General features: G+C 34.9%; 1 protein-coding gene across 4 annotated transcripts in view; it reads right to left on the bottom strand.

The window, feature by feature from the left end:
- The window catches only part of TTK (TTK protein kinase), a 97,466-nt gene that overhangs the window by 5,228 nt on the left and 64,636 nt on the right, over positions 1-27,602 (bottom strand). For 3 of the 4 annotated variants that reach the window (XM_008582562.1, XM_008582564.1, XM_008582561.1), the window contains 14 exons: positions 26,712-26,855; positions 25,244-25,358; positions 24,664-24,736; positions 24,475-24,569; positions 22,618-22,705; positions 21,133-21,253; positions 17,221-17,369; positions 15,618-15,754; positions 14,117-14,243; positions 10,628-10,720; positions 6,402-6,559; positions 6,157-6,308; positions 3,895-4,019; positions 2,259-2,339 (listed from right to left, as the gene is read on the bottom strand). In XM_008582562.1, the coding sequence (XP_008580784.1) occupies positions 2,259-2,339; positions 3,895-4,019; positions 6,157-6,308; positions 6,402-6,559; positions 10,628-10,720; positions 14,117-14,243; positions 15,618-15,754; positions 17,221-17,369; positions 21,133-21,253; positions 22,618-22,705; positions 24,475-24,569; positions 24,664-24,736; positions 25,244-25,358; positions 26,712-26,855 (1,658 nt within the window). The remainder of the gene's footprint in view (positions 1-2,258; positions 2,340-3,894; positions 4,020-6,156; positions 6,309-6,401; positions 6,560-10,627; positions 10,721-14,116; positions 14,244-15,617; positions 15,755-17,220; positions 17,370-21,132; positions 21,254-22,617; positions 22,706-24,474; positions 24,570-24,663; positions 24,737-25,243; positions 25,359-26,711; positions 26,856-27,602) is intronic. The other variant, XM_008582563.1, reaches the window with a different exon arrangement.

The following is a 27,602-nucleotide window of genomic DNA, read 5'->3' on the forward strand; positions in this document are numbered from 1 at the left end:
GGGGGGGGGGGGGGGGGGGGGGGAGGGGGAATAAACATAAAACTAAATGCAAAAGGAGAAAGAAAAAGAAAAAAAGCAGAAACTGCAATGTTAATATTAGAAAAAAAGAACACGGCAAAATGCTTTAAACAGAAGAGAGAAAGCTATTTTATAGTAATAAAAGGTACAACCAACCAAGAAGATATAATAGTTATGAACACCTATGCACTGAACCTATATTTAATGTAACTATATGAGTATTAAGAAAAAAACGCATTAAATTCTTTATAGGGGGATTTTAATATCCCATTGAGAATACAACAGATAAAACAGATTCCATTATCCGAACACAAGTAAGAAAACCAAAAATTAATAAAAATAACATCTTTCCCCAATTTATGGAAATTAAATCCTTTTCTAAATAAATGATGTATTAAAAAGGATTATCAGATTCTAGAAAAATGGCAGTGGCTGTCACAGCATAGTTCTTCAATCTCTCCAAATCCCCAGAGACAAAATAGAGCAGCCTACATGTGGAAAATATTGACAACACAACCAAGTGAAAAATATATCCATGAACCCCAGAAAGTAAGTAGGTGGAGACAAACTACCAAAAGCAACAAGTCTTGGATAGTAGACACATCTGAAGTAGAAAGCAGAGGGAAGCAATGAAGGCACCTGATGGACCCAACAGCAGAAGCAGCCCCAAATAGCCAACAGGAATTGACCAGAAAGTGTGGTGGACCACTTTGAGAAGAGAGCTAACCAGGGAGGTATTTTGTGCTCTTCAATAGCAGGGATTCATGTTGTGATAAAAATTTGTCTTCTATTCAGAATCACTAAGGCCACTGTGAAACACAGGCAGTTCAAATGAATTGAGATTCACATTACATATTACATCACTGAGTTGCTAATTGAAAAAAACCTGAATTCTAAGTGCAATTCAAATCTGAACTCTAGGTACAAATCTTATTTTAAAGTAAAAAAAAAAATGAAAAGACTTTAAGCTGAAATTACAAATTTTAGAAATTAATGAAAATAAGAAACAACAGTCAAACCTGTAAGTAGCAGCTCAAGTAAAACTCAGAGCAAACTTCACAGTGTTGATGCTTTTAATTATAAGCAAGAACAATAAAATTAGTTATTTAAATCAAGAAGGTAGGAAAACATAAACCTAAAGAGAATGCAAAGAAGAAATTAACAAATATAAAAGCAGAAATTAGAAAACAAATGAAAATAGAATTGATAGAAATCAAGATCAACAAAACCATGGCAAGGCTAATAAAGAAAATGAAAAAGGAGACAATAAATCTATGTTTTAGAAGAAAAGTTAGAGCTAAACAGATATAAAAGTAATTTTATAAGAGAATATTTGGCAAAATGTTATGCCAGGTATTTGAAAAAATATTGAAAAACCACAATTTTCTAGGAAGGAAAACATAATTAAGAAAATAAAAGCACATTTATCAAGCAACGATTTTGAACTGGACAATGTACTTTACATTAAAAGTGCTTTATTTTCTTTCTCACTTTAATTCTGAATTTCTTTTAAAATGATACTGTTTATAAGCCTAATTTACAGAAGAGGAAATTAGGCAAGTTATGTCCAAAGACAATTAATGAAGAGACAGATCTATGACTCTGGAGCAACAATGTGTAGTTGCATTCACTTGGTTACACCACTGCAGTGAAACAAGGATTAGCCCGGGAGCCCAGGGCATCACGGCAGATAGAATGGGCCCTCACAAGGAGCACCAAGGGAACTAACACAAAGCTCACAGAGGTGATGAAGTAAAGTAGGTGGGAAAGTAGCCAGTGGCAGGCAAGGAAAAATTACATACTCCAAGTATACTTGGAAATGTAGAATTCATAAATAAATAAATGGTGAAAAATAAAACGTTAAGAAACAGAGATGAAACAAAAAAAGACTTCAAAGTACATAAATTCACTGTTATTTTAAGGTGTCCAAATCAGACCTAATTTATTAAATTTTTTTTTAATTTTAAAAGAAAAAAAAAAAAAACCCAGTGCATTTCTTGCAGGAGCACACAACAAAGAACGATCATATTAAAAGCACAATATTAAAGAACAATCTGAAGTCAATAAAGAAGGGTGAAATTGAACCCCATTGAATCTGCTTAAAAAGGCTAGGTGTCCGTATCAGCCTAAAAAATTTTAGAACTTAAGAAATAACCTTCAGTTATCTGGTAAATTTATTCGAGAATAGTCCATTCCTTATTGACTCCAGATGAATGGAATATAAACAATCTGTACACTACCTTTGACTTGGATTTCCCATTCTCTCTTGAGGAAGACATATCTTTGATAGCTTCTGGTGGCATATAATTAACCGTGCCAACCTGTTTGCCAAGTCAAAGAAAACACCAATCAGTGAAAATATTTCATTTTGCTTTAGATTTTTAAAAACATGAATGCTAGACTCTTGAAAACTTGTATACAATTTCAGACTTCAGTAATATACCTGAAAAATTCAAATAACTGCCAACAATGTTAAGATACATACCACATTTATTCACAGCTCCAGCAAAATGAACTAGGTTCATAATCAGAAAATAGACTTCTTTCTGAAGCTATGCTTTTTCTGTGATTATAATGGGCAACTAGTAATGTCTGTCTTAAAAACTGTCCAGGCTAAAATTCCATTAATGGCCATAAACTTTGAGGGACTTGATTATCATTCATTTCTATGCTAGAATAGAGTCAACTTTTTTTTTTTTAAAACCAACCAACCAATCAATATAGAAACAAACAAAACAACCCCACTTTGTTTCCCATTACTCCTTGGGCCTATGTCCAAATTGAGATGTGATGGGCACCTAAATCATGTAAAAGTTTCTACAGTAGGATTATGCCAACTTTACAATGCACAGATACAATGCTTGCAGACACAGAATATCTATATTCTAGGGCTTTGCTATAGAAGATATCTGCAAGCCAATTTACGACTCAATCTTCAGCCATACTTCTGTTTGTTTGGCAGCTGGCTGGTACAGGGATCTGAATATACTTTTTTTTTTTGTCCTCTTTGAGACCAGCCACACCGCGCTCAGCCAGTGAGCGCTGTGAGCGCACCGGTCATCCCTACATAGGATCTGAACCCGCGGCGGAAGCGCTGCTGTGCTCCCAGTGCCACACTCTCCCGAGTGCGCCACGGGCTCGGCCCTGAATATAATACTTTTGATATAAAGAGAAATGATTGTTAAATTGAATTATTTGAAGGGCATGCCATCCATCTATTTCACCTAACAAAGTCTAGTTTTACTCCTAGGAATAAGGCAGACCCACACCAGAAATCTAACTACTTGAAAACATCACCTTGGTTCCAAGCAAGTTTATCTTTTAGTTATACTGAGGTGTCACTGCTTTAGTTTTTAGTGGGACAACTTGATTAAGTTTGCTGTTATAAAAAATGCTGCTGAGTACAATACTTATTATGGCATATTCAATATGAAGGCCCACTTAAAAAAATTTTTTTTTCCAATTTAACTGATAGGAAAAGCTTTACTTCTGTAGAACAGAAATAATTTTACCTCATGGACAATGAAAAACATGTAACTGCAATTCCCTCTTTGGTTGCTACCAGAAAATTCTGAGCCAAATTTTCAGGTCAATTTTAGATCATGACCAGCATGATTTCCAAGGCAGTTATTACTGCTTCTTCATCTCATTTAGATTTGCTAAATATATTTCTATCTGATCTTGACTTTCTATCCTAAACTATATTGATCATGGTTTTGATTTTTTAGTTATTAGTATCTTGTTATAAAAAGATTTCAAATCCTTTGAAGAATGAAGTAGGTAAAACTATTATACCCATTAATAAAATAATACCTCACAGGTGAAAAGGAATTTAACTCTATTGTGTGGTAACCAACCATTCATTAAAAGTCTTACCTGAGAATCTTTAACGATACTTGTTGTATCCGGTTGCATTTGGTTTGCAATCCCAAAATCAATTAGCTTTAGCATTCCATCAACTATTAGAAAGTTAGCAGGTTTCAGATCACTGTGAACGATGCCTTTAAAATAAAAATCAATTATAGGAGTAGACAGTGTAAAACATTCTAATGACAAAACACTTCACAATCTACAGGTCATGTTGTGACTTCAATTAGTGAATCCAATTAAACATTCATTTTTTATATAGTTTACAAACACTTAACATAGCACTTGCTATGTGCCAGGCACCGTTCTAAGTTTGTTGCTTGTAGTGATTCATTTAATCCTCACAATAATGCTAAAGATAACTACTATTATCCCCATTTTAAGGTGAGAAAACTATGACAATGAGAGCTTAAGTAACTTGTTCAACGTCACACGGCATAAATGAGAGTGCCATGAGTTAAAAACAGGCAGTCTGGCTTCAGAATCTATCCTCTTAACCTCTGTGATTCACTGCCCATTAGCAAGCATCATAAATTATACTGTCAGGGCCGGCCTGGTGGCGCAATGGACAGTGCGCCGCTTGGGAGCGTGGCGGCGCTCCCGCCGAGGGTTCGGATCCCATGTGGAGACCGGTTCCTGCTCACTGGCTGAGCGCGGTGCGGGCGCAACACCGAGGGTTGTGATCCCGTTGCCGGTCCCCGGTACGGGCGCGACACCGAGGGTTGCGATCCCGTTACCGGTCAGTAAAAAAGACAAAAAAGGAAATAAAAAATAAATAAATTATACTGTCAGATGGCAAGACCCTAATGATCCTGTAGTGGATTGAATCATGTGCCCCCCTAACTCAGTGAAGCTTGAATTGTGTCCCCAAGTTTTATGTATTAGAAACTTGAGGGCTGGCCCGTGGCTCACTTGGGAGAGTAGGGTGCTGATAACACCAAGGCCATGGGTTCGGATCTCTTTATATCTTTAATAAAATAATATCTCACAGGTGAAAAGGAATTTAACTCTATTGTGTTAGAGTTAACATCTTGAGGGATGGCCAGTTAGCTCACTTGGGAGAGCGTGGTGCTGACAACACCAAGTCAAGGGTTAAGATCCCGTTACTGGTCACCTTAAAAAAAAAAAAAAAAGAAACTTGGCCCCCACTGTAACTGTAAAGAGGGTGGGAAATCCTATTATGGAAATTGAAAGGTGGAGTCCTGAAGAGATGATTAGATTGTAGGACCATACTATAGTGAATGGATTAAAAATGGAGGTCAGACAGTTCCCGCTCACTGGCTGAGCGAGGTGTGGAAGCAACACCGAGGGTTGCGATCCCGTTGCCGGTCCCGGTCCGGTACGGGTGCGACACTGAGGGTTGCGATCCGTTGCCGGACACGAAAAAAGACCAAAAAAAAAAAAAATGGAGGTCAGAGAGGCAAGGTTCTAAGGGCTTTAGAAGAAAAGAGAAGAGAGTCTGTCTCTCTTTCTGTTCTCTCTCTCTGCTCTGCTATTTTTCAATGTGATAGATACCCTGCTGTTACTGAAGTCACCACCAAAGAAAGCCTTCACCAGATGTGTTTCCTGGACTTTGGACTTCCTAGCCTCCGAAACTGTAATCAATAAATTTCATTTTCTTATAAATCAGTTAGTTCCATGTATTTTGTTATAAGCAACAGAAATGGGACTAAAACAATCCTAACACCTCCATTCCTACAGCTCTGATCTTAATCACTGGTAAATTATCTTTTAACTTACAGGAAGAGAGACATGAAGAGATAAATTACAATGATCTAGGTTAATGATTATTTTTTTTAAAAAAAGGGTTAAGACCTAAAACAAACCAAAGGACAAATATAAGTAAAAACAAACCCCGAAGGTAGGCCTAACAGTAAAAAAATAAAACCAACTTACACATGGCACACAATACAAAGTGATTAGGAGAATAAATGAAATAAACATCTCATATCTTTAGGATGCCTGAACCCCAGAGTCTCAGATCTGCTATAATCCAAGTATTTGGAGATAAGGACTATGGACTACATTAATACTGAGAAAGATACATTTTGCATTATGGATGTGGGAATTTAAGTTCATGTTCTATATCCTTTCGGTTAAGAGTATTTTAAGAAATGGTTTTGTTCCTTCATCTTTCAATAAACTTCCAATTTTTCAGTTCATCTACTTAAAGGTGTCAATAACCAATACCTTAAAATTACAGGTATATTTCTCTAAGATAACACTATTAATATATTTTAACTTTACATGTATAAAGAGATTTAAAAATACCATGCTGATGGATTGTGTGAACTGCCTCCAACATATTTTTCCAGTAACTCTTGCGCTCCCATGGATTGATAGATTTTTTCTTTTTAAGCCAACTATTAAGATCAATATTTCCACACTCCATTACCATGTAGATGTAGTGGTCTGTGATTTCACTGCAATTAAAAACAAACAAAAGATTTACTGAGTATTTACCTGAAGAAATATGGGGGAAAAAGATTTCTTTTTAAATTAAAAATAATTCTTACTAATCATAAAGTCGGATGATCTTATCACTATGTTGTTGCAGTTTATTCAAATAAGCTATTTCATTCCGGTAACTATCAATAGTTTGGCTATCTGCTTCTTCTAAGTTCACATATTTTATAGCATATATCTGTTTCTTTTCATTCAACACCTGAAATACCTATATGGTAGAACAAACAGAAAAGTTTAGAATGCATTATTTATACACTATCACAAGGCTTCTAAATTTGTTAGGCAGAACTTTAGGTTGAGAAAATTCTGAAGGAAATACTGACATGAACAATTAAGTTTCTACCTATTTTGACTGTAGAAAGAAAAAAACAAATAATCATGATACGAGAGTAATAGTCCATTCCCAACCACCTATGACAATGGGCATTCAATAAATCAAAGATATAAACCTAAAACTTTCTATATCGGCATACAAGAAAAGTAATTTAAATTTTGTATACATTCATAATATTCTGTTAGATGCCTTAACCAGGGAAATAACAAAGAAAAGGACATTAAAAAATGTTAAGGACAACTAAGGGCTGTATTAAAGAGTCAATTCATTTCACAGACGGTGTTTTTTCCATTGTGCCTGGAGTTGACAATTTCATTCATGTGATAGAGAATGTTAAAAAGCATGTACTAATTGTAAGCTATCAGTACATTCAGTTGTAAAAAGCAGCAGCAAACATGCAACAAGGATGGTGCTTCTAAAAGTCAAGAATTCAAATACAAAATGCTGGTATATGCAAGACAAATTATTTTCATTCATCCCTTGACACATTCCAGTAAAAAGTAATTTAACCTTGACTACCCAGCAGATACTGAGGAGGAATAAGAAAAGAGCCCAAGTATATATGAGGTTCTTGTGCTAAAACTGCACTACTAAAAAGGCCCTCAGGTACAGTTTAGTTAACTTTTTTTTTAAAAGATGACCAGTAAGGGGATCTTAACACTTGACTTGCTGTTGTCAGCACCATGCTCTCCCAAGTGAGCCACGGGCCATCCCTTAACTTTTAATCCCAAAACTCTAACAAAGTGTTACTGGTTTTACTTGGATACATAGCAAATTACAGGGGGGATGGAACATAAAACAGTGACGGCAAGAGGCAGAGAAAATAACAATGAAAGAGATGAAAGGAATTTAGACATAGCATCATAAAACCATTTTGTATGAGGTAAACAGCCTCAAAAATCTCAGAATTGAGAGCATCTGTGTTGTGTGGTGCAATACTGACACTGATGACCCTGAATCTGATGGTTATATCTTATTTGTATGCCCTGTTTAATAAGGTATGAGGTGGTGTATCTATGCAATGAAATAGTTTTGTATTGTAAAAATAAAATTTGAAGATTATAGAGAATACTCAAAATAGATATAGGATACAAAAGAAAGGCAAAGAAATATCTGTGTTTGAGCTCCAGCTCCACCCTTATTAGCAATCTAACCTTGGGCAGGTTCCTTAATCTCTCAAAAATTAAATGCTGCTAGTAGTACCTACTACACAGGGTTGGAAAGATGACTGAGATGATTGATGTCTGCAGTGTTCTGCAGTGCACTTGAAGTACAGCAAATGTTAGCTATCATCATTAAAGACATTCAGGACAGGATAAAGCAGACATTTTAAAGCATGTTAAAGTCATCAGATATATCAGAAAAAAGATTTGCAGGATATCAAAGCTATTTGTATTATAAGATCTCAAAATTTTTGAGCAAATGAAAATTTTAAATTAACCCTTTGTATGTATGTGTTTGTTAACTCCCCCATTGTCCTTGTTCTGGTAAAACTCTTGCAATAACCTGTGACCTGGATTAGGTAGGCTTTAACTCCAATTCATACAGATAGTGTCAGAGTTAACGATTTGTCAGTTTCATGGGAAGTTAATGAAAGTAGAACTAGATAGGCCAGTGTGTTGACCATTCTTATTAACTCCATGACTGTTCTAGATGCTCCTAATACAGTATAAATTAATCCCTGCCTAAACTCTGGAATAGGCAGAGCATAAATGGTGTTAGTTTCATAAAGTATGTAACCCTTTTTTCTCTGAGGTGTGTCAATTTATTTTAACTCCATCATAATAATTACAATGAATGATAATTTAACTGAACTCAGAAAATATGAGCCAGTCACAGCTTTAACACTCGGCCCTTGACTTAAGTAGCTTATACCTTCGTTATACTCCAAGAAAAAAAAATGTTTAAAACACCATTAATACTACTTGTACATCCTCTGAAAACATGCCACTAAATAAATACCTTGACACTATTAAGATATAGCCAATAACTAATAAGTGATAAATACTAAGCAAAGAATTTCCATTAAAGCAATTAAATCAGCTAATTCAAATAGATTGATAAAAATCAGTGGTATTGTTCCTTTATTCCTGTGACTGAAATCTGGTGCAAAGGAAAGGACAAAGGAAATGTATAACGAAAAAAAACAATATTTACTGAAGACTTGGTACATATAATAATGTACATACCTTATTTTTAGTAAGTTAACAAGGGAGCCTTAAACAAGACTAGTTATTTTTAGCTGGCTTAGAAAGTTACAGTGAAACTTAAAATGAGCCCAACAACTTTTGTTTTGTGTATTCATCATTAACAACTTATAATAGCAAAATAGCTGAGGAGGGCCAGTTCATCATTCAACAAATGAATTCAGTCCCTATTCTGTTCTAGATAATGGGGCCAACATCACTGAGCAAACAAGATAAATATCCCTCTCTTCACGGAGCTCACATTCAAGTGCAGGAGAACACAAACATCAAACCAAATAAATAAATTACAAAGCATGTTGGAAGGTAAACTACAGACAAAAATAAAGAGGAGAAGGGAATGAAGAACACCAGTGACTGGAAGGTAGGAGTTGTACTTTTATAGTGTGGGTAAGGAAGACACTTGAGCAAAGGCATGAGGATACCTGGAGAAAAATCAACTGTTATGTTAAAATAGACCAGAAGGGTAAGGACGGAGTTAATGAGACTGAATAGCAGGATATTGTAATAATCCAGGTGAAGATAATAGTTGCATTGACCAAAGTGATAACACTGAGATGATGACAAATAGATTACGAAGATACTCTCAGGTAGAACCAATAAGATATGCTGACTGGCTGAATGTGTCTATGAGACTAAAAGGAATCAATCAGTTATTGGCCAAGCAATTGGAAGAATGAAGTTGACATTTACTGAAATGGGAAAGACTATGGAGCAAGAGTTGTGTTTGGACACATTGTTTTAAACGCCTAGAAGACATCAAGAATAGATGCTGAACAGTCAAGTGGGATGTAGAAGTTTGGCATTCAAAAGAGAGGTCTGAGCTAAAAATGTAAATTGTCAACATATACATGGTATTAAACCCATGAAACTGGAAGAAAACACCAAGGGAGTGAGCTTAAGGGAGAAAAGAAGTCTAGGACTGAGCTGTGGGGAACTGTACAACTGAGGTCAGGGACATCAGAAAAACTGAAAAGAAATGGTCAATTTGAAAAAAAGAAAACAAGAGGGGCCAAGTGAAAAAAAAAACTAATAATCAACTGTCCCAAATGCTGCTAAGTAACTCAAAATCAAACCTAAGAATTACATTTGGCAAAAATATGGAAGTCATTAGTGATTTTAATTTTAGTTGTTTTGGTGAGTGATGAAGGCAAAAATCTGACAAAAATCTGAGATGGGAATGAGAAATAAAGATGGTAAGTTTAGATAACACTTAAGATGCTTTCAATCCACAGGGAATTAAAATCATATAATTTAGAACTTAGATGAATTTAGAAAATAATCTAATCCCAGAAATTCATTTGTTATTGTTTTTGAAATGAAAATCTCAAAATACAACAAAATCTATTAGTTAAATTCCTTTCTGAATGATCCCTAAGCATATTAGTAATTTTAATTTATATCATGTTCTGACTCACTTTTAGAACGATCCTTCTGTGACAATACTTGTGGTCATTTTCCACTCCAAGTAAATGTTCATGTTATTAGAGAAGAAATTCGGAAGCATAGAACATTGCAGGGAAAGGCAAGAGATAGGGACTAAGGGGGCAGGTCTAAAGAGGATATGTTATTTGTGCGGGGTAGGGGGAAGAGGAGAGCAAGGGATGAGAAGGCTTTTTTGTCTCAAGGACAACATAGGCTCCTAGAACTTAAGAAAAAAGAGCCCCATAGGTAAAAAGAAAAAGAAAAGAAAGTTTAAAATATTTTTATTCATATCTTAAGTATTTAAGATACTTACCTTACTTGAACCTCCACTTCCTATCTGCTTTAATATAGAATAGATTTTTCCTTTAACTGAAATGCATTCATTTGTTGAAGAGGATGCTGAAATCTAAATAATTAAAATTATATAAATAAAGGTTCAAAGACTATGCCTAAGAAACTAGCTTGCACTTGGCACAGTGAAATGCTTTCAATTTTGAAATTATCTAAATCTTAAGTAATTAGATACAGTACAATATTTTAAAAAGAGAACTTGCTCTACATACTTTAATGAAAGAAATAAGCTTATTAAATTAATATACACAAACTTCCAAGGTTTTCCCCTTTTAACTAGCTTTTACTTAACATGATAGAAAATTTAAGGAGGAAAAAAAACCACCTAATATCCAACATATAAACTCACAAGCTATCATTTTTCATCTTTCTTTTCTACTCTTTTTTCCTGGCACCTCTTTATTTAAATGCGTTTCAGCAATGCTCCCCCTCTTGTGCTGTGGGATACTTAGCAAGTTACTTAATTTCTCACACTTCAGCATCTTCCCTAGCCAACTTTCAACTGATGTATTCTACTCTTTTTTCCTGGCACCTCTTTATTTAAATGCGTTTCAGCAATGCTCCCCCTCTTGTGCTGTGGGATATTTAGCAAGTTACTTAATTTCTCACACTTCAGCATCTTCCCTAGCCAACTTTCAACTGATGTACTTACTATACAACTTACCCCTTCATCCCTTCCCTTCGCTGGAAGATCTCTGTGTACCTATAAATGCCTTGAGCAGATGGAGTGCTGAGGTCTTATTCTGAGCTGATAAAGAAGTTGAAACAAAAGCTCCTGATTGGCTGATTAACCAAGTTGAAACAAGGTCTGAATAAAACTCAAATCCCTATTTTCTGATGACTCCCCAAATCTGTGTTTCCAATACAGACTCCTCTCTAGAGCTCCAGAACCAACCACAATTAACAATTATTTGGCCAGCTGACCATTCCATAAGTATCTTTCTTTACATGTTACAAAGGTAACTCAAATTTAATCATTTTAAAATCAAACCCCACATGTTTGCCCTCATCTTCCCTCCTGTTATTCACTATATTGGTAAATATATCCACCTGTTGCCCAAAACATAACAATAGAATGACACTAGATTCTCTCCCATCCCCCACCCCACTCACTGAGTCCAATCAAACACCAACCCTAGATAATTCTAATTGATATGCTCTTCGCCATCCCAACTGCAATTACAATGATGAGGAACCAGTAATTTCCTGCTTTTTACAGAGCAATAGCCTCCAAACTGGCATCCCTAACTCCAGGTGTGACCTTTGTTATCTCAGAAGTGATTATTCTCACAGGCAAATCTGTTACTACTCAGAAGTCTTCAATGTCTCACCATCAAATACTGCTTACCATGCCACACATAGCCCTTCGTCACCTTGCACTTGAAAACGTGTCCAACGTTTGAGAACCATTTTGCTAAGAGATTAAGGTCAGGAGAATTGAATTGGATACAGAAAGCAATGGTGATGTTAAAAGTTTCTTCCCTAGCTAATCTTTTTATTTGTTTGTTTGTTTGAATATATATTACGGATGGCTACCAGTTGGATAATTCTCAAAACTGTAATTTACTAGTAAGGCTCAAGATGTAAATGAGAGGAAATGAGGTCACAAACTTCGTTGACCATTTATACAAATTAGTAGGGACTGACGTTATGTTGAAAGTTGTGTTTACATATCTAAAAGAGCTGTTGGAAAGACTGAAAATGAGATAAATTGTATGAAGGTGTTTTGAAGCCACGAAACACCATGCACATGTTAGTGCAAGGTTGTTGAGAGTTTTGGCAAGAGAGGGGTTGAAGCAAGAGACAATGAGGCCTGGTACAGATTATGAAAAAAGGGACTGCAGGACTTCACTCCACAGAATATATGCCAAGGACTGTGCCAGAGGATGCAATAAAATGTTGAACAACAAAAAAAAAAAAAAATGAAAATCTGGTCGTTTCACTTCTCTGCTTCAATATTTTCCACAGCTTCCTATCCCTTTTAGAGTAAAACCTAAAAGGCTCAGCAGAACCTTTTCCTTTCCTGACCCCTAGCCACACTCTGGCCTCTTTTCAGTTCCCTCCTGACACTGGCTTCTTCTAGAAGTCTCTCTCAAGCTCCTCCCCTTGTTATCTCTGACTTGCCTTCTAGATTTTAACTCACACAGGGCCTGACACTAAAAATAGCTCAATAAACGTGCTTTGAATCAATATATGGGCAAACCTGATCATCCTTCACTTTTTCCTCTGTGATTTACTATATTGTTTCAATCCTCAAAACACTACCATTTATTCCCATGGTTAGCATCATCTACTGTCAGCTAATTTTTAAAAAAATTGTGGCAAAATATGCATAACATAAAATTTACCATTTCAATCATTTTTAAGTACAATACAGTGGCATTAAGTACATTCACATTATTATGCAAACATCACCACCATCCATCTCCAGAGCTTTTTCATCATCAAATACTGAAACTTTAAACTCATATGCAATAACACCCCATTCTTACCCCCTCAGCCCCTGATACTCACTGTCTACCTTCTGTCAACTAAATCTTTTTATCAATTGATTTTTATAGTTAATTACTCATTTTCTTTGTTTTTATTTAAATAATAGTTGCTGCTAATATTATTTACTAAGTGCCATGCTCTGTTTTAAGAATTACACATATATTAGCTAATGTCCTTTTTAACAGATGATGAAATGGGCAGAGCTTAGGTAACTTGCAAAATACCACACACCTCGGTAAGTAGTGAGGCCCAGGAAGTCTGTCTCCAAGGCCCATGTTTTCTTTTTACCAGTATTAAGCTGCCTTTCACACAGTTATTAGAAACTAACTTTAGTTATTGATGTCAGGAGTGTCTCATTCCCCTTCAGATGTTGATGCAATCACCTTATCCGCAAAACATTCTTCTCTTAGTTTACAATAATTATATGTCTAGTCAATATTGTTATTGACCTCATATTGCTATTCAATATTGTTGAAAACTTACTTTTCCAAATAAATTCCATATTAATCAACAAATGAAGCTGCTCACTAACAGCTCACTTAAATAGGGAAATAAAATAAACAGTAACCTTGATTATAAGAGAAATTTTATTCAGCTTTCAATCTGGATCCTTTGGCCTAATAAGAACAGCCTCATTAGCTTCTCAAATAACTAACCTCTCAAAGTCATGAGGCAGGGCTATTAGCTGGGCTATTAGCTCAGTTGGTTAAAGCATCACCTTGTAACACCAAGGTTAAGGGTTCGGATCCCCAGGCCAGCCAGCCGCCAAAAAACCAACAACAAAAAGAAAACCAAAGTCATGAGGCACACCCTTATCAGGATATTATAAAAATTTTTCTTAATGAGAATAAGAATGGACAAGTCCTTAAGATCTTTCCTAACAACTAGATGCTGTAAAAATAAAATCCATGAAACTGATTGTAGCAACATATACCATCATATATAAAGCTTATCAAACCTGTAAATTCTGAAGTGGCGTAGAGGGAATTTGCTGCTGTTGCTGCTGGAAATAGGCAAGCTGACTATAAGGTGTTGACAACTGACAAGCAGGTGGAAAGTCATTCTTTACAAGTGGGGTTCTAAAACTAAAAAAGATTTTTTTTAAATTTAAAACATCAAAATTTAAAAAACAAGATTCAGATTCAGTTTTTGTGTGTTTTAAAATGTTGATGTAAACTTAAAAGTAATACATCAAACAGAACCCAAGTTAGTTTTCATAATACAGCTGATATCTATTCTAGATATACCACCATCAGATATTTTATTTTGGGAAATTCTTTCTGAAAGTAATTTTTTGTACCCAGACAAATCCTTGTTAGTAAAATAAGTAAGATGGCATTTAAAACATAGAATTAGGGTTATTTTACAAGTATTTAGCCAATGCAAAGGTTAGCTTATGGCTGACCATAGACTTCATGAGTGCCTTTTAACAATAACATTCTATAATGCCCTGCTAGAAACATCTGAAGGCCAATTACATCAGATGAGTTTGGCTTTTGAGCTTAAATACAATCAGTACAAATTTGTACTTTGTCCTGTTTGGATATGATTATCCTCAGCACCCAGAACAGTGGTTAACACAAAGAAACTCTACAGATATTTGTTAACAAAAAATAATCTAATATCACAAGAAATACATATATCACTATTTTAGTTAACAACCATTCCTTAAAATATTGTATGTATAACAAAATGAGGCAATATATAGCAAAACTGTATTAAATAGTTATGAAGCTGGGTTATAAAACCTCTAAGGCCAGTTCTAATTAAAATCAAAGATTACATTATGAAAATGAAAAGCAAAAAGAGGTCACAAACTTAAGCTATCCCCTAAGACATTAAAAATGTAGCCACTAGTTGAAGGTTATGATGTACCACATCTCTTTATTTCCCTTCTCTGAAATGTCATTTATTTGCTTTGCAATATCCTTATTTCCTGTTAAACAGCACTGACCATCCAACTTCTTCACTCACCCCTCATTCCTATCCATTCGGGTCTTACAACTTTGAACATCTCCAGAGCCATATGAACTATACAACCAATCTTTTCCAGAAACTGCCACATTCCAGTGAACACCTCCTATGCTAAAATTTATCCACCCTTGATCTGCTCTAAAAATGCTAACCTTTAAAATACCTCTCAATTAGAGCGGTATCCATGTGGTAATGCATGATTATCAAGAAGTTTTGCACTCTTAGGGTATTTATAGGTTGTAGGTACGAATTGCAATGTGACAGAGACTACATTCACAACAATCCTTAAAAATATATATTATTGTAGTAACCTTCCTCCCTTCCCCATTTTACAAATGAAAAAAATGATGGTAAGAAAAATATGAATATGGAAAGTCTTTAAAGTAAGAGCAGGATTCAATCTTAGACTATTTGGCCTAAAAGCCCATGTTATTTCTACTGTACCACCCTCTCTCCCAAGGTAGGTGCCAAAAGTAATTAATTACCAGCTCATGTAATCATCCAAGGTATTGCTGCTTGGTGTCTTACAAATAGATTTTGGATCAAACCATTTGGATGCCGATATAGGTGGTGACTGCTTTGAAACTGAAAAGACAGGTTGCTCAAAAGTGACATGTTTCTGCTAAAACAAAATTAAAAACCGCTACAATTTAGTTTTTAAATTAGTCACCTGTTCAATAGTTTTACAAACATTATAACTCTTAAAAGATAATAATTAAAATATTAAATACAAAATCATACCAAAACAGGTAGGTACGTACATTTCAGACTTTCAAAAATTTTTTAGTATAGCTCTTTTACTCTAAAATCTTAAGCCTAATATTTCTGCTCGAACTAATTCCAAGTAGAGAGAAGGCACACACAAAACAGGATTGTTTAATAAAACAGGATCTAACATCCTCCCCCATCAAAACTACTGTAACAGGTACTAAACTTTTATAATCTAAAAAAGTTCTCTTTTATAATCTAAAAAAGGCTTCTGAAAAATAGCCTTTCTTTAATCAATAATACTATACCATTTACCCTCTGCCCCCAATATAGCCAAATACCAATTATTTAGCAAAATTGGAATGCCAAATGCCTATCTTGTGCGCACCTAATAAAAGACATAGAACCTGTAGAGTTCATCTCATACAAATTCCAAATAATGATGAATAAACATCTTTTACAGCAAGAGAATGCAAACTAAAGCCTGAAGGCTGAATCTGGCCAGGGCCAGCGCCTATTTTTGTAAACAAAGTTTTAATGGAACACTGCTATGCCCATTTGTTTACATATTGCCTATGGCTCTTTTGTTTTCATGCTCTAAGTTCAGAGTTAAAAAGTTGTAACAGAGACAGTCTGAGCCTGTAAAGCCTACTAACTCTTTACAGAAAGTCTGCTAACCCCTCCTGTACAGCATCTCAACCAAATAAAGAACTCATTTGCTTGAATACTTTTAGTAACTGAGAACTAATTACTATCTACAGAGGTTCACTTTAGTTTGGGGACAACTCTAGTTATTAGGAAATATTTATAGATGTTAAAGTCAAAAAAATATTTCCCTATATAGGGATCTAAACATGTAGCCTTGTGTTATCAGCCCATACTCTCCCAAGTGAGCCACGGGCCGGCCCCAGCATATAGTTTTCTGTAAAGAACCAGATAATAAACATTTTAGGTTTTGCAGGCCAGATGGTCTCTACTGCAACTACTCAGTTTTGCTGTTACAGGGCGAAAACAGCCATAGGTAAGTAAATGAATTGGTGTGACAGTGTTCCAATAAAACTTTATTTACACAAATAGGCTGGTAATTAGATTTGGCCCACAGGCTGTAGTTTGCCAACCTCTGCACCAGTCTATCAGCAATCTGTAAACGCTATGAAAAATAGAAAAGAATTCAGCCTGATATACATTCTTACCGAACCTATGACTGCTACTGATTATCATTTTGTGAATGATTAAAAAAAAAATCCTTTAAATAAACTATTCCACTAAGTATGGTACATAGTCTTTAATAAAAGAAAAAAAAATTTAACATGATCATCAAGTTTCAGAAGTGCATTATGAACAATAGCAATGTTGTACTTTAGGAGGAAAGAAAGTTACCTTTATATCAACTTTTCGGGTTATCTCTGGAATCTGCCACTGACTTGAAGATGCAACAGAATTCTGGTTCACACATTCTGACTTTCTCTTAGATCGCCATAGTTTTTGTTTACTTTCTGGAACCTTTGGTTCTTGATGTTCTTTAGTTTCTGAAATTGTATTTATTGTTGTTGTCATTAAAAAGCAAGAATATTTGACAATAACAAAACTAAGCCTAAACAACAGAACAAACTGTATTGGTATTTTGCTCTTAAAAACAGAAAGATATAAACTAAAAGCTTTAACCCAGATACTGATAATTTACTTTCAGCAAGTCAATTTTACAAAGGCACCTTCCTAAGTTGTTACTCAGAGCTTTGTCAAAGATCGTTCCAGATTTAAATGCTTCAGGTCTTTACCAGTAAATAAATAAATAAGTAAAAATTTAAAAACAAGTAGATTTTATAAAGTCTTACTAATAAAGAGAAGCTAATTCACTACTTTTCGTAGACCTCTAGATTAACATAAAAATGTTACCTTATACTAGCTTGTAATTTGCTCTCTTAAGGGTCTACAAACAAAAAATGCCTCACCAACATATTTAATATTCTATAAATATCAAAATTCCAGTCCTTTCCTGATAATAGATGCAAAAATCCTGAATAAAACATTACCAATTGATAGATAAAACAGATAATAAATTATATCCAAATTAGGTTTCTTCCTAAATGTGAAGTTTGCTTAATATTTGAAAATCAATGTAATTTGCCAAAATAATAGAAAAGGAAAACATGTAATTAACTCAATAGATGCAGAAAAAGCATTTGATAAAATTAAACTCCCAATCAAAAAAAAAAAAATTAGTAATCTAGGTATAAAACAGAACTCACTGAATTTGATAAATAGTAGCTACAGAAATCTACAACAATCATCTGACTAAGGGGAAAATACTGAAAGCTTTCCCTTAGAATAATAAGGAATGAGACAAGACCACCACCTGTCATCATCCCTTCTATTCATCATTATACTGGAGGTCTTAGCAATTATAAGGCAAAGAAAAGAAATGACAGTTGAAAGAGTTAGAAAGAAAAAAAGTTATACTAGTTTCAAACACCATGATTATGTATCTACAAACATCCAAAGAATCCACAGGAAAACTATTAGAATTACTCAATGAATTTAGCAATGTCACTACATATAAGATCAGTAAGTAAAAATCAATTGTATTTTTATGTACTAGTGACAAAGAAGTAGAAGATAACTTTTTTTAGAAAAAGGTACTGTTGGAGTGTGCAGGACTGAAGCCATGTTGGAACCTAAAGCTGCCTGGGCTGTGGAGTGGGGGAGGATTTTAAAAAGGACAGTTTTTTTCTCTCCACTCTTGCTTCCCATCCCCTGACTTTCTTCTCTCGTTCACTAAGTAAGAAAACAAGGTCGAGAAGCTAATTAATACTTTGCAAAGGTAACAGTTCTTTCTTTGAGACTTCTAGAGTTTTGAGAAATGATCAAGGCCAAATGACTGAAGCTGACCTTGGGCACCAGCCAAGTACACCAGCACAAATCAAAATCTTGCAAGGTCCTGAGATAACAGCAAAGTTGAGAACAGAAACCAGATGAGGCCTTGGCAAGACCTCATACCTGACCCATAGAAATGGACCCCTCGTAAGTCACATCTCCTGCTCTCCTGCTTTTCACCTCCCACACTCCATTCCCTCAAGCCTTCTTTTAAAAAAACCCTCAGTAAATGTAAGTCTTTGAGATGGGATCCTTGGCAAGACCTCATACCTGACCCATAGAAATGGACCCCTCGTAAGTCACATCTCCTGCTCTCCTGCTTTTCACCTCCCACATTCCATTCCCTCAAGCCTTCTTTTAAAAAAACCCTCAGTAAATGTAAGTCTTTGAGATGGGATAGCCTACCATCTCCTTCAGCTGAATATGGCTGCTTTTCTAACACTAACTGTTTGACTTCTGAATTTTTTCTTTCCTTTTCAAGGGGTCGGGCAGCCGGACATGAGTCCGGTAACAATACCACTCATTATCATAGCATCAAAAAATATCAGATATTCAGGAATAAATCTAGCAAAAGATTTGCAAGATCTCCACACAGAAAATGATTCTCTTGATATTATAAATAAAGGCAGGATATGCCAGATTAGTGGACAGGAAAAGTCAACTGTAAAGATGTCAATTTGTCCCAAATTTCTTTGTAGTTTTAATTAGATCTGAGTAAAGATCCCATTTTTTAAAAAAAGTGGAAACTGATAGATTCTAATATTTGTATGGAAATCCAAAAGGCTAGAATAGCCAAAATAGTCTTGAAGGAGAACAAAGCTGGTAGATTTACACTGAGAGATTTTAAGATTTACTGCAGTTAATAAGACAGTATTAGCACTAAGACAGACAAAAGTATTAGGGAATGGAGAAGAATCCAAAACCAGAAGCCATACATAGAATCACCTAATTTACAACAAATCAATGAGGGAAAAGAAGATCTTTTTAATAAATGCTGCTGGGTCACTGGATATCCACATGGGGAAAAAACAAAAAAATGAATCTTGACACTTAATATTACACATACATATATATATGTTAAACTCAGATAAAATATAGATTTGAATGTGAAAGGTAAAAATGATAAATCTAAAAAATATGGATATATCTTTATGACCTTGGAATACAGAAAAATTTGTTTAAAGACAAAGTAGTCGCCACAAAGGCAAAGACCAATAAATTCAAATACATTAAAGTTAAAAATATATTTTCTCAAGAGTCTTCACCACAAAATAGACCACATTCACATAACTTTTATTACAGTATATTTCTATATGTTCTATTTTATTATAGTTATTGTTGTTAATATCTTACTATGCCTAATTTATGAATTAAACTTTATTGTAGGTATGTATGTATAGGAAAAAACATAATATGAGTATATATAGGGTTTAGTAGTTTCAGGCATCCACTGAGGGTCTTGGAACTCACCCCCACAGATAAGTGGGGACTAAAGTACATCCAATCTGGCAACTTTTCTCTGGACAATGATCAGCCTGTTAATGATCCTGTTTAAAATACTTAATGGTACCCTGACATCTAAAAAAAATACAAAATTTAAGCCTACCGACTCTTATTTCCCACTTCTATATTCCTGTGTTACAGTTTTCAGCATACTAGACAGTCTCTTGTTCCTAAAACATTTTATTCTTTTGTCTATGCTATTCTCTCTATCTGAAATACTGTATTACTGCTATTTCTTCCACTTAAATCCTAACAGTTCTTCAAACATCTTCTCCACAGAATATTTCCTTATTTCCCCTAAACCAAATTAGTTCCTTAAATTTCTCCCTCTTCTGAATTCTTGTAACATTTATGTGGCTCTCATGACAATCTCTACATTCTACACAGCATTATATCTATATATCTCTGTATAACTCCCACACTGAACTGCAACCTCGTTGAGACCCTGCCTTATTTATTTACATATGCCTAGAACATTTATCACGGTACCCAAGCAGTGGAAAACCAAATGTTCGGTTAAAGTTGAAAGGGAGGGTTGTTAGCTTCTGTGTCCTTACCAGAATATATTGTCAAGCCAACTGAGAAAAATAAGTCAGACCCATTGTATTTTCCCTCTGCTCTTCCTTTTATGCACCTTTTGGGCAAATAAACTTTCTTAGCTACAGGATTCAATACTTTTTGTACACTCTATATAACTAAACTGAAATAAAGATAAACGAACATCTTCGACAGTCTCACATCACAATTCTTAGGTAGCTAGTTTCTCAAGCTATAAAGAGGTTTTCTTTCTTTTTTTTTGGCAGATATCTGACTTTGGTGGTATAACACTAAGCTCTAACCAACTGAGCTAACCAGCCACCCCTATAGTGGTTTTCTTAATTAAAAAAGTAAGTCTATTGATTTTGTCACTCTTACCTTCTAATTTAGTTAGAAGACTTGTTTCCATTTTATTCTTCAGGGTTACTGAATCAGTAATGAATTCAGAACTCTTTTCATCTGACACCAGAGGTTCCTTGGAATAGATATTTTGAATAGACTATATGAAAAAAAAAAGATATCAAAGTCTCATAAACAGTAGTAGTACCAATTTGTCTTACTGTTCAATATACTAAAGTCTTACGTGAAAAGACTGCTAGAAAAAATATCTATTACTCATATAATTACATATAGACTCACAAACTCCCAGAAAAGAATAACTGCCTGAATTATTGATTAGAGCAATAGGAATGGTCATAACCACAAACATGGCAAGTTTTCTTTCAATGGACATATTAATCAATTGCTAAGATGTATTTCACTTAAAAAGAGAGAGGGTTAGAAAGTTTGAGTTCGACAGAGAATATGCCTCATGACAATAGACAAAATTTAAGTATTTTGTTACTGTATTTGTATTTTACCAAAAAAAGAAAAAGCCAAAAAACCCAGCATTAGTCAATATTAATATTTGTACAACCATAAGACAACAGTTATTTTAAATCCACATAGTAAACTTTTTGAAAAAATTATGCACTACTCTCTAGGATACCCCTGACTAGAAAAAATTAGTATTTTAAAGCATAGATCATGAAAGAGAGAGGCATTATAAAGAGTACAAAATTGAAAAAACCCACATCATGATGCCAGGAACTCAAGTACAATACTTATATAACCCCTAAAAATCGCAGTGCACCAGGAACCAAAATTATTTCCTGTCTTTGAAGTTCACACAGTTTCTCTGCCATATCAGGAGGTCAGGATTGATTACAGAATGTTTCAGTTAACAATGGACCACATATACTCAAGTGACATCGGTCCCATAAGATTAGGAAGGAGCTCAAGGTGTGTAGTATGCTATACCATCTAGGTTTGTAGAGGTACACTCTATGATATTCACACGATGACAAAATCACGTAAGGTTGCATTTCTCAGAACATATCCCCATCGGTATGTGACTCGTGACTGTACTTATGCTCTCAACTCTGCCCTGACACAACTTATTTCTCATTGTTTTCTAAGATGTCTTACCAGAATCATCTGATTTTTTGGCCAGCAGCCAAAAACTAAATAAAAATAATATAAAAAATAAAATAAACACACCAAGAAACAAAACCTGGGGGCAACAGCTTCCCTAGCTACTGTATTCCCAATCGCAGGCCAACTAATCTGCTTAAAATTATGCCTAATAAATGTTACTTCATGGTTCTCCTAAGAGATCATTGATCCTTGCTTTGTCACCTTAATTTTAGAGAAACACAATGTAGGACTTCTGTACCGCTTCCCATTGGTGGTCTTACACCTCTTGGGGTATCAGGAACACTGCTAGAGATACAGTATATAAACTATAGACCCTTTCCCCAGAAAAAACGCTATAAATCCTAGATCAGTAACCCTTGCTTCATATAGATTTAAAAATTAAAATACCTTTAAATTTCTCAATTCATAAGAATCATTTCCACTTGATTTAGATGCAGCCACAATCAAATCTCGGCATTCTGATCCAGAGATCTGTCTATTACCCATGGAAAAAAATAATTTTACTATTTAATTTGGAACTTATCTTTTCAATGTTTTATTTTTTTCATCTTAACTTTGGCTTTTAAACAGTATACTTACTTTTTTAAACTGGAAAAATATCTTTAAAAGGCATTTCAAAAAGTGATATGATTATAATACAAAGGTGACTAAGCTAAAAAAATTAGGTGCTCAGCAGTGACAAAAGCGATAAAGAGACAGGTGACTGCCTACCTACTTCATTAGAGTAACTCATTGTTACTCCAATAACTAATAGTTGATGTAAAGGTAAGAATGTGGGAAAGAAAAAGTATGTACCTTTCAAACTGCCAGTAGCTTAAGGGTGAGAATCAGGGTACAAACTCTTTTGTGGGCCTCCACAGTACCTAACATACAGTCCAGCATAATAGGCACCAATAAAATGGCTGGAATCTTTTTTGGTTTCATTTATTTTGGGCGGAGTGAGAGAAAGTCTCCTTTATTCTTTAGCTAGGTATTTGAAATGGATATGAACAAGATGAGACAACAGAAGTAAGATTTTGAAATTTAACATTGACAACCGTAACTCTCTTTTAATACCAGTAGTTAGGGCTGGCCGGATAGCTCACTTGGTTAGAGCATGGTGCTAATAACACCAAGGTCAAAAGTTTAGATCCCCGTACCAGCCAGCTGCCAAAAAAAAAAAAAAATATATATATATATATATATTTCAATATATGGTCTAGGCCTAGATATAATAGTAATTTAATTATAGAAGACAACAACTAAAAACAATCAGTTGTGTTTTTAAAGTTTACTTTCAAAATGTTTCTCTGGAATCCAAGGAGCCTTTTCCAATATAAATAATATTATAAATGGTGGTTAGAGTTAAGAATAGACCGGAAAAAATCATTCCTTTAGCTAAGCAAGAATGCTATATTTCCACTTTTTTTTTTTTTAAAGGGAATAAACATCCAAATTGAGGGAAGGGGAACAAATTAGAAGTGATGAACGATATTTCATCTCTACCTAACCTGTCCCACTTCTTGAATCCCGAACGATATTTCATCTCTACCTAACCTGTCCCACTTCTTGAATCCCTAGATTCATAAGCAAATGATGAATAAATCATCTTTCTCAGTGATAGCTATTCACCTTGAACTAAATGGAAAATATATTTCTTTCTAGACCTCCTTCCATCCCAGCTGTGAATATTCTCAAACACACTAGGAAGAGACTCTTACCAGAGAGGGTACCCATAATAGAGAAATGCTCAAACATCAGGAGTTTTTACCCCAGGGATGCTTGCAGTCTTTTAAGTTTCATGTTGACTATTTTTCCAACATGCTTCCTAATTTTTTAATAGTTTTTTAAATGAATATTTTTAATGAGTAAGAAAGCAAACAGTCATTTTTTCTACTTATCCCTTTGTTCCTAACAGCATTTAGAGACTCAGTAACTTGTAATACTTAATAAAAATTTAATAATTACTATTAAAATTTAGTAATTACTATTACTCAGTAAAAGACCATTCTGCGATTAATCCTCAAATATTGACAACAAATTAAAAAAATTAAAACTCAAACATACTTTTTTTTTTTTTTTTTTTTGTTTTTTTTCATGACTGGTAAGGGAATTGCAACCCTTGGTTTGGTGTCGCCCGCACCGCGCTCAGCCAATGAGCACACCGGCCATCCCTATATAGGATCCGAACCCGCGGCAGGAGCATCGCTGCGCTCCCAGCGCCGCACTCTCCCGAGTGCTCCACGGGGCCGGCCCCAAACATACCTTTTTATGAAACTTGGCACAGCTGAACCATCTGCCTTCACATCACAATCTGGGCTATTTAGAAGGTTAACTGGGACTCTTCCAAACGGGCATGACTAGAAATGTTTTGAAAGATTAAGTAACCAACTGGGAAATAAACAAAGACTTCAATATCACCACCATAATCAAAATAGATTGAATATAACTTACTCGTTTAGTTTTGTTAGTTTGTTTCAAGGGATTTCGATGACCTATTTCTGCCTCTTGTGGGGGCATGTTCTCTCTAAACACAAAGAAAATATCCCCAATTTTTCAAAGAATAATATTAATATGTATATCCACTTTACTGCTAAACATTGTTTTTTTTTTTTTCCGTGTCCGGCAACGGATCGCAACCCTCAGTGTCGCCCCCGTACCGGACCGGGACCGGCAACGGGATCACAACCCTCGGTGTTGCTCCCGCGCCTCGCTCAGCCAGTGAGCGGGAACCGGTCTGCATGTGGGATCCGAACTCTCGGCGGGAGCGCCACCGCGCTTCCCAAGCAGCGCACTATAGCAGTGCACCACCAGGCCGGCCCAGCTGCTAAACATTGTTATCATATTTACATGAAAACATATATGTAGATATGAGGATACTTCAAAAAGTTCATGAAATGATTCATATTATCTTTCAATTCTATTTTTCCATGAACTTTCTGAAGTGACCTCACACATGGAGTTTCATGAAAATAATATATATAGATATATTTATATAGATGGTAAACATTTAAAAAATTGATTGTTTCCTTACCCATACAAAAACCTGGCTTTAGTAGCCTGACCTCTGGAATCACAACTGATGTTCCTGTTTTGTAAATGTCCAAGTGAACTGGAGAATGATTCTTGGCCAGTTAATATTGCAGATGCTGTAAAAATTTTGAAATTATGATTAAATTTAGAAATACATAATATACAAAAAGGTAATCTTACAAATAAGAATATTTAAAAAGTCAATTTATAGTAAATATTTGTCCCCAAGTAAGATATGCAGACATGAAGATATTATTAAGATAATTCTCTAACAATTATTTCGAATTCTCTTTAATTATATAACTGTTTCCCCAGGGTAAAAGGATACTCTGTATTTCTAAAAGCAAAAAGCTGTTCTTGGTCAGGCCATTCTCTTACCATGTGAAACCCTGCGTTGCTGTAGAGTCACCACCAAGAAAGCCCTTGCCAAATGTGCCCTCCTAGACTGGGGACTTACCAGCCTCCAAAACTGACTACCCAGACCAACGACCGCATGGCACCATAATGAAACCAGAGGAAGCCAATAACATAAAAGAATGGATATATAAAAAAGACAGGTTCAGCTGGATCCTGCCACAATTGTAAAGTGTGGGCATATTGACTCCCTCCAAGCCTTCCAGATCTTCAATAGAACAGTCATAGCAGAAGTCTCCTGGATAAACTCATTCTTTAGGTCTGACTGCAGGGAGTACTTAAAAGAACACTTTTACTAATGATTTGTGTAATGGCTAATGGATGCCTTAGCCAGAGAGAGAGAGGGAACATATTCAAGAGATCTTGGTCAGTAGCAGCTTTGGAGTAGAGAAGAGAATACTTTTTATTTTACACCCCCTGCATCAGTCAATTCTGATCGCAAACTAACCTCAACAGGAAATTGCAATGAAATATAAACACCACGCACACAGTCGACATTACTGTGGGAATCCAGTAACACATGCAAGACGGTGGGGAAAGAATCACAATGGATAAATGAAAACTTTCCACAGTGTTTCTTACAGCCTTTGACTGTAACACAAGTGCATCACTTACCACCACTATCTCACAAACGTTTTATCATCTCCTGGGCATGCAGATAACTTGGGGCAAAATGGGAAATTACACTTCATAGTCATTCTCAGACAATTTCAATTTCTCCCACCTTCCAACCAATGAACTGAGTTTCTTCTGTTATAAAACTATATTTCTGAATAAAAAATAATTAATAAAAGCAAAAAGCCATTCTCTTGCTTAGATCGAAGTTGTTTTTAATATATTATCAATGAGAGTTTGATTAGCAAAAAAAAAAAGATAAATTTCAACAGGGTAGTAAAGACTTCTATGTACTTCTAAAATTCTTACCTCCTTTACATTTAAAATTTAATCTTAGATTTTGACCATCTATAAAAATATTTGTCTATAAAATACTATCCTGAATCCTTATTTGAAGTACCATCTACCACAGAAAAGTATTAGCAAATATTAATAGTTACCTGATAAATTCTTCTTTTCCTCTTCTGAAAGCAGTTGCTTTTTTTGGAGGTTTAAATTCTGTATGGCAATTTCCAGCATTTCTAGTGGTACTGCTCCACGTTCTACAGCTTTCTGAAGAAGTTGCTTACTTTTTTTGAAATTACCTAACAAAGTAAAAATAATTGTAATTTTATGAGCAACCGTCACCCTCCAGATACTTATTCATCAGGACCTAGGAAAAAATTTAAAAGGCATAAGCAAAAACATTTATTCTAAGGCTCATGTACTTTATTTCATAGGCAAATAAGCAATCTCTCACTTCTCATGCATATAATCAACTCTCTTCTGATAATAATGCATATCAAAATAGTTCCCTCGTGTAATATGTAATTGACATAATTGAGCATTAGTTTATCACCACTGTCCATTTTCTGAAGTAACAGAAATATAACAAAGCAGTTACCGGGAAGAGACTGCAAAGATCAGCTACAAGAGTTAAAAACATGAGGGAATTCTAGATGTTATAAAAATCCCAAGAGTGTCAATCTCTTATAACATACTGTGATAAGTATCATTCATAATGACATTTAGTCATAAAGGAAAGATTGACATCTTTTGTTAAAGGAAATCTTCCCTCAAAAGGATTCGTGTAAAAAAATGTAATGAGAAAGATTAATCTTTAGCTGTCATATTTACTTACATCACTCCAAAAAGGCAAAATAACTGAGACTATCATATTTATCTTTCTGACTACCGATTACCAAACAAATTTTCTTTCAACTGCAAACTTACTCCTAATATTTGATTTATAAATACTAAATGTATACATCATGTATCTTATGAGATCTGTTAACATTTACGGAAGCTATGAAGCTATGCTATGTACTTGGCACTTAGGGCATAAAGATGAT

This window comes from Galeopterus variegatus, unplaced genomic scaffold, assembly GCF_000696425.1.
Source record: "Galeopterus variegatus unplaced genomic scaffold, G_variegatus-3.0.2 Scaffold2666, whole genome shotgun sequence".
Taxonomy (NCBI): domain Eukaryota; kingdom Metazoa; phylum Chordata; class Mammalia; order Dermoptera; family Cynocephalidae; genus Galeopterus; species Galeopterus variegatus.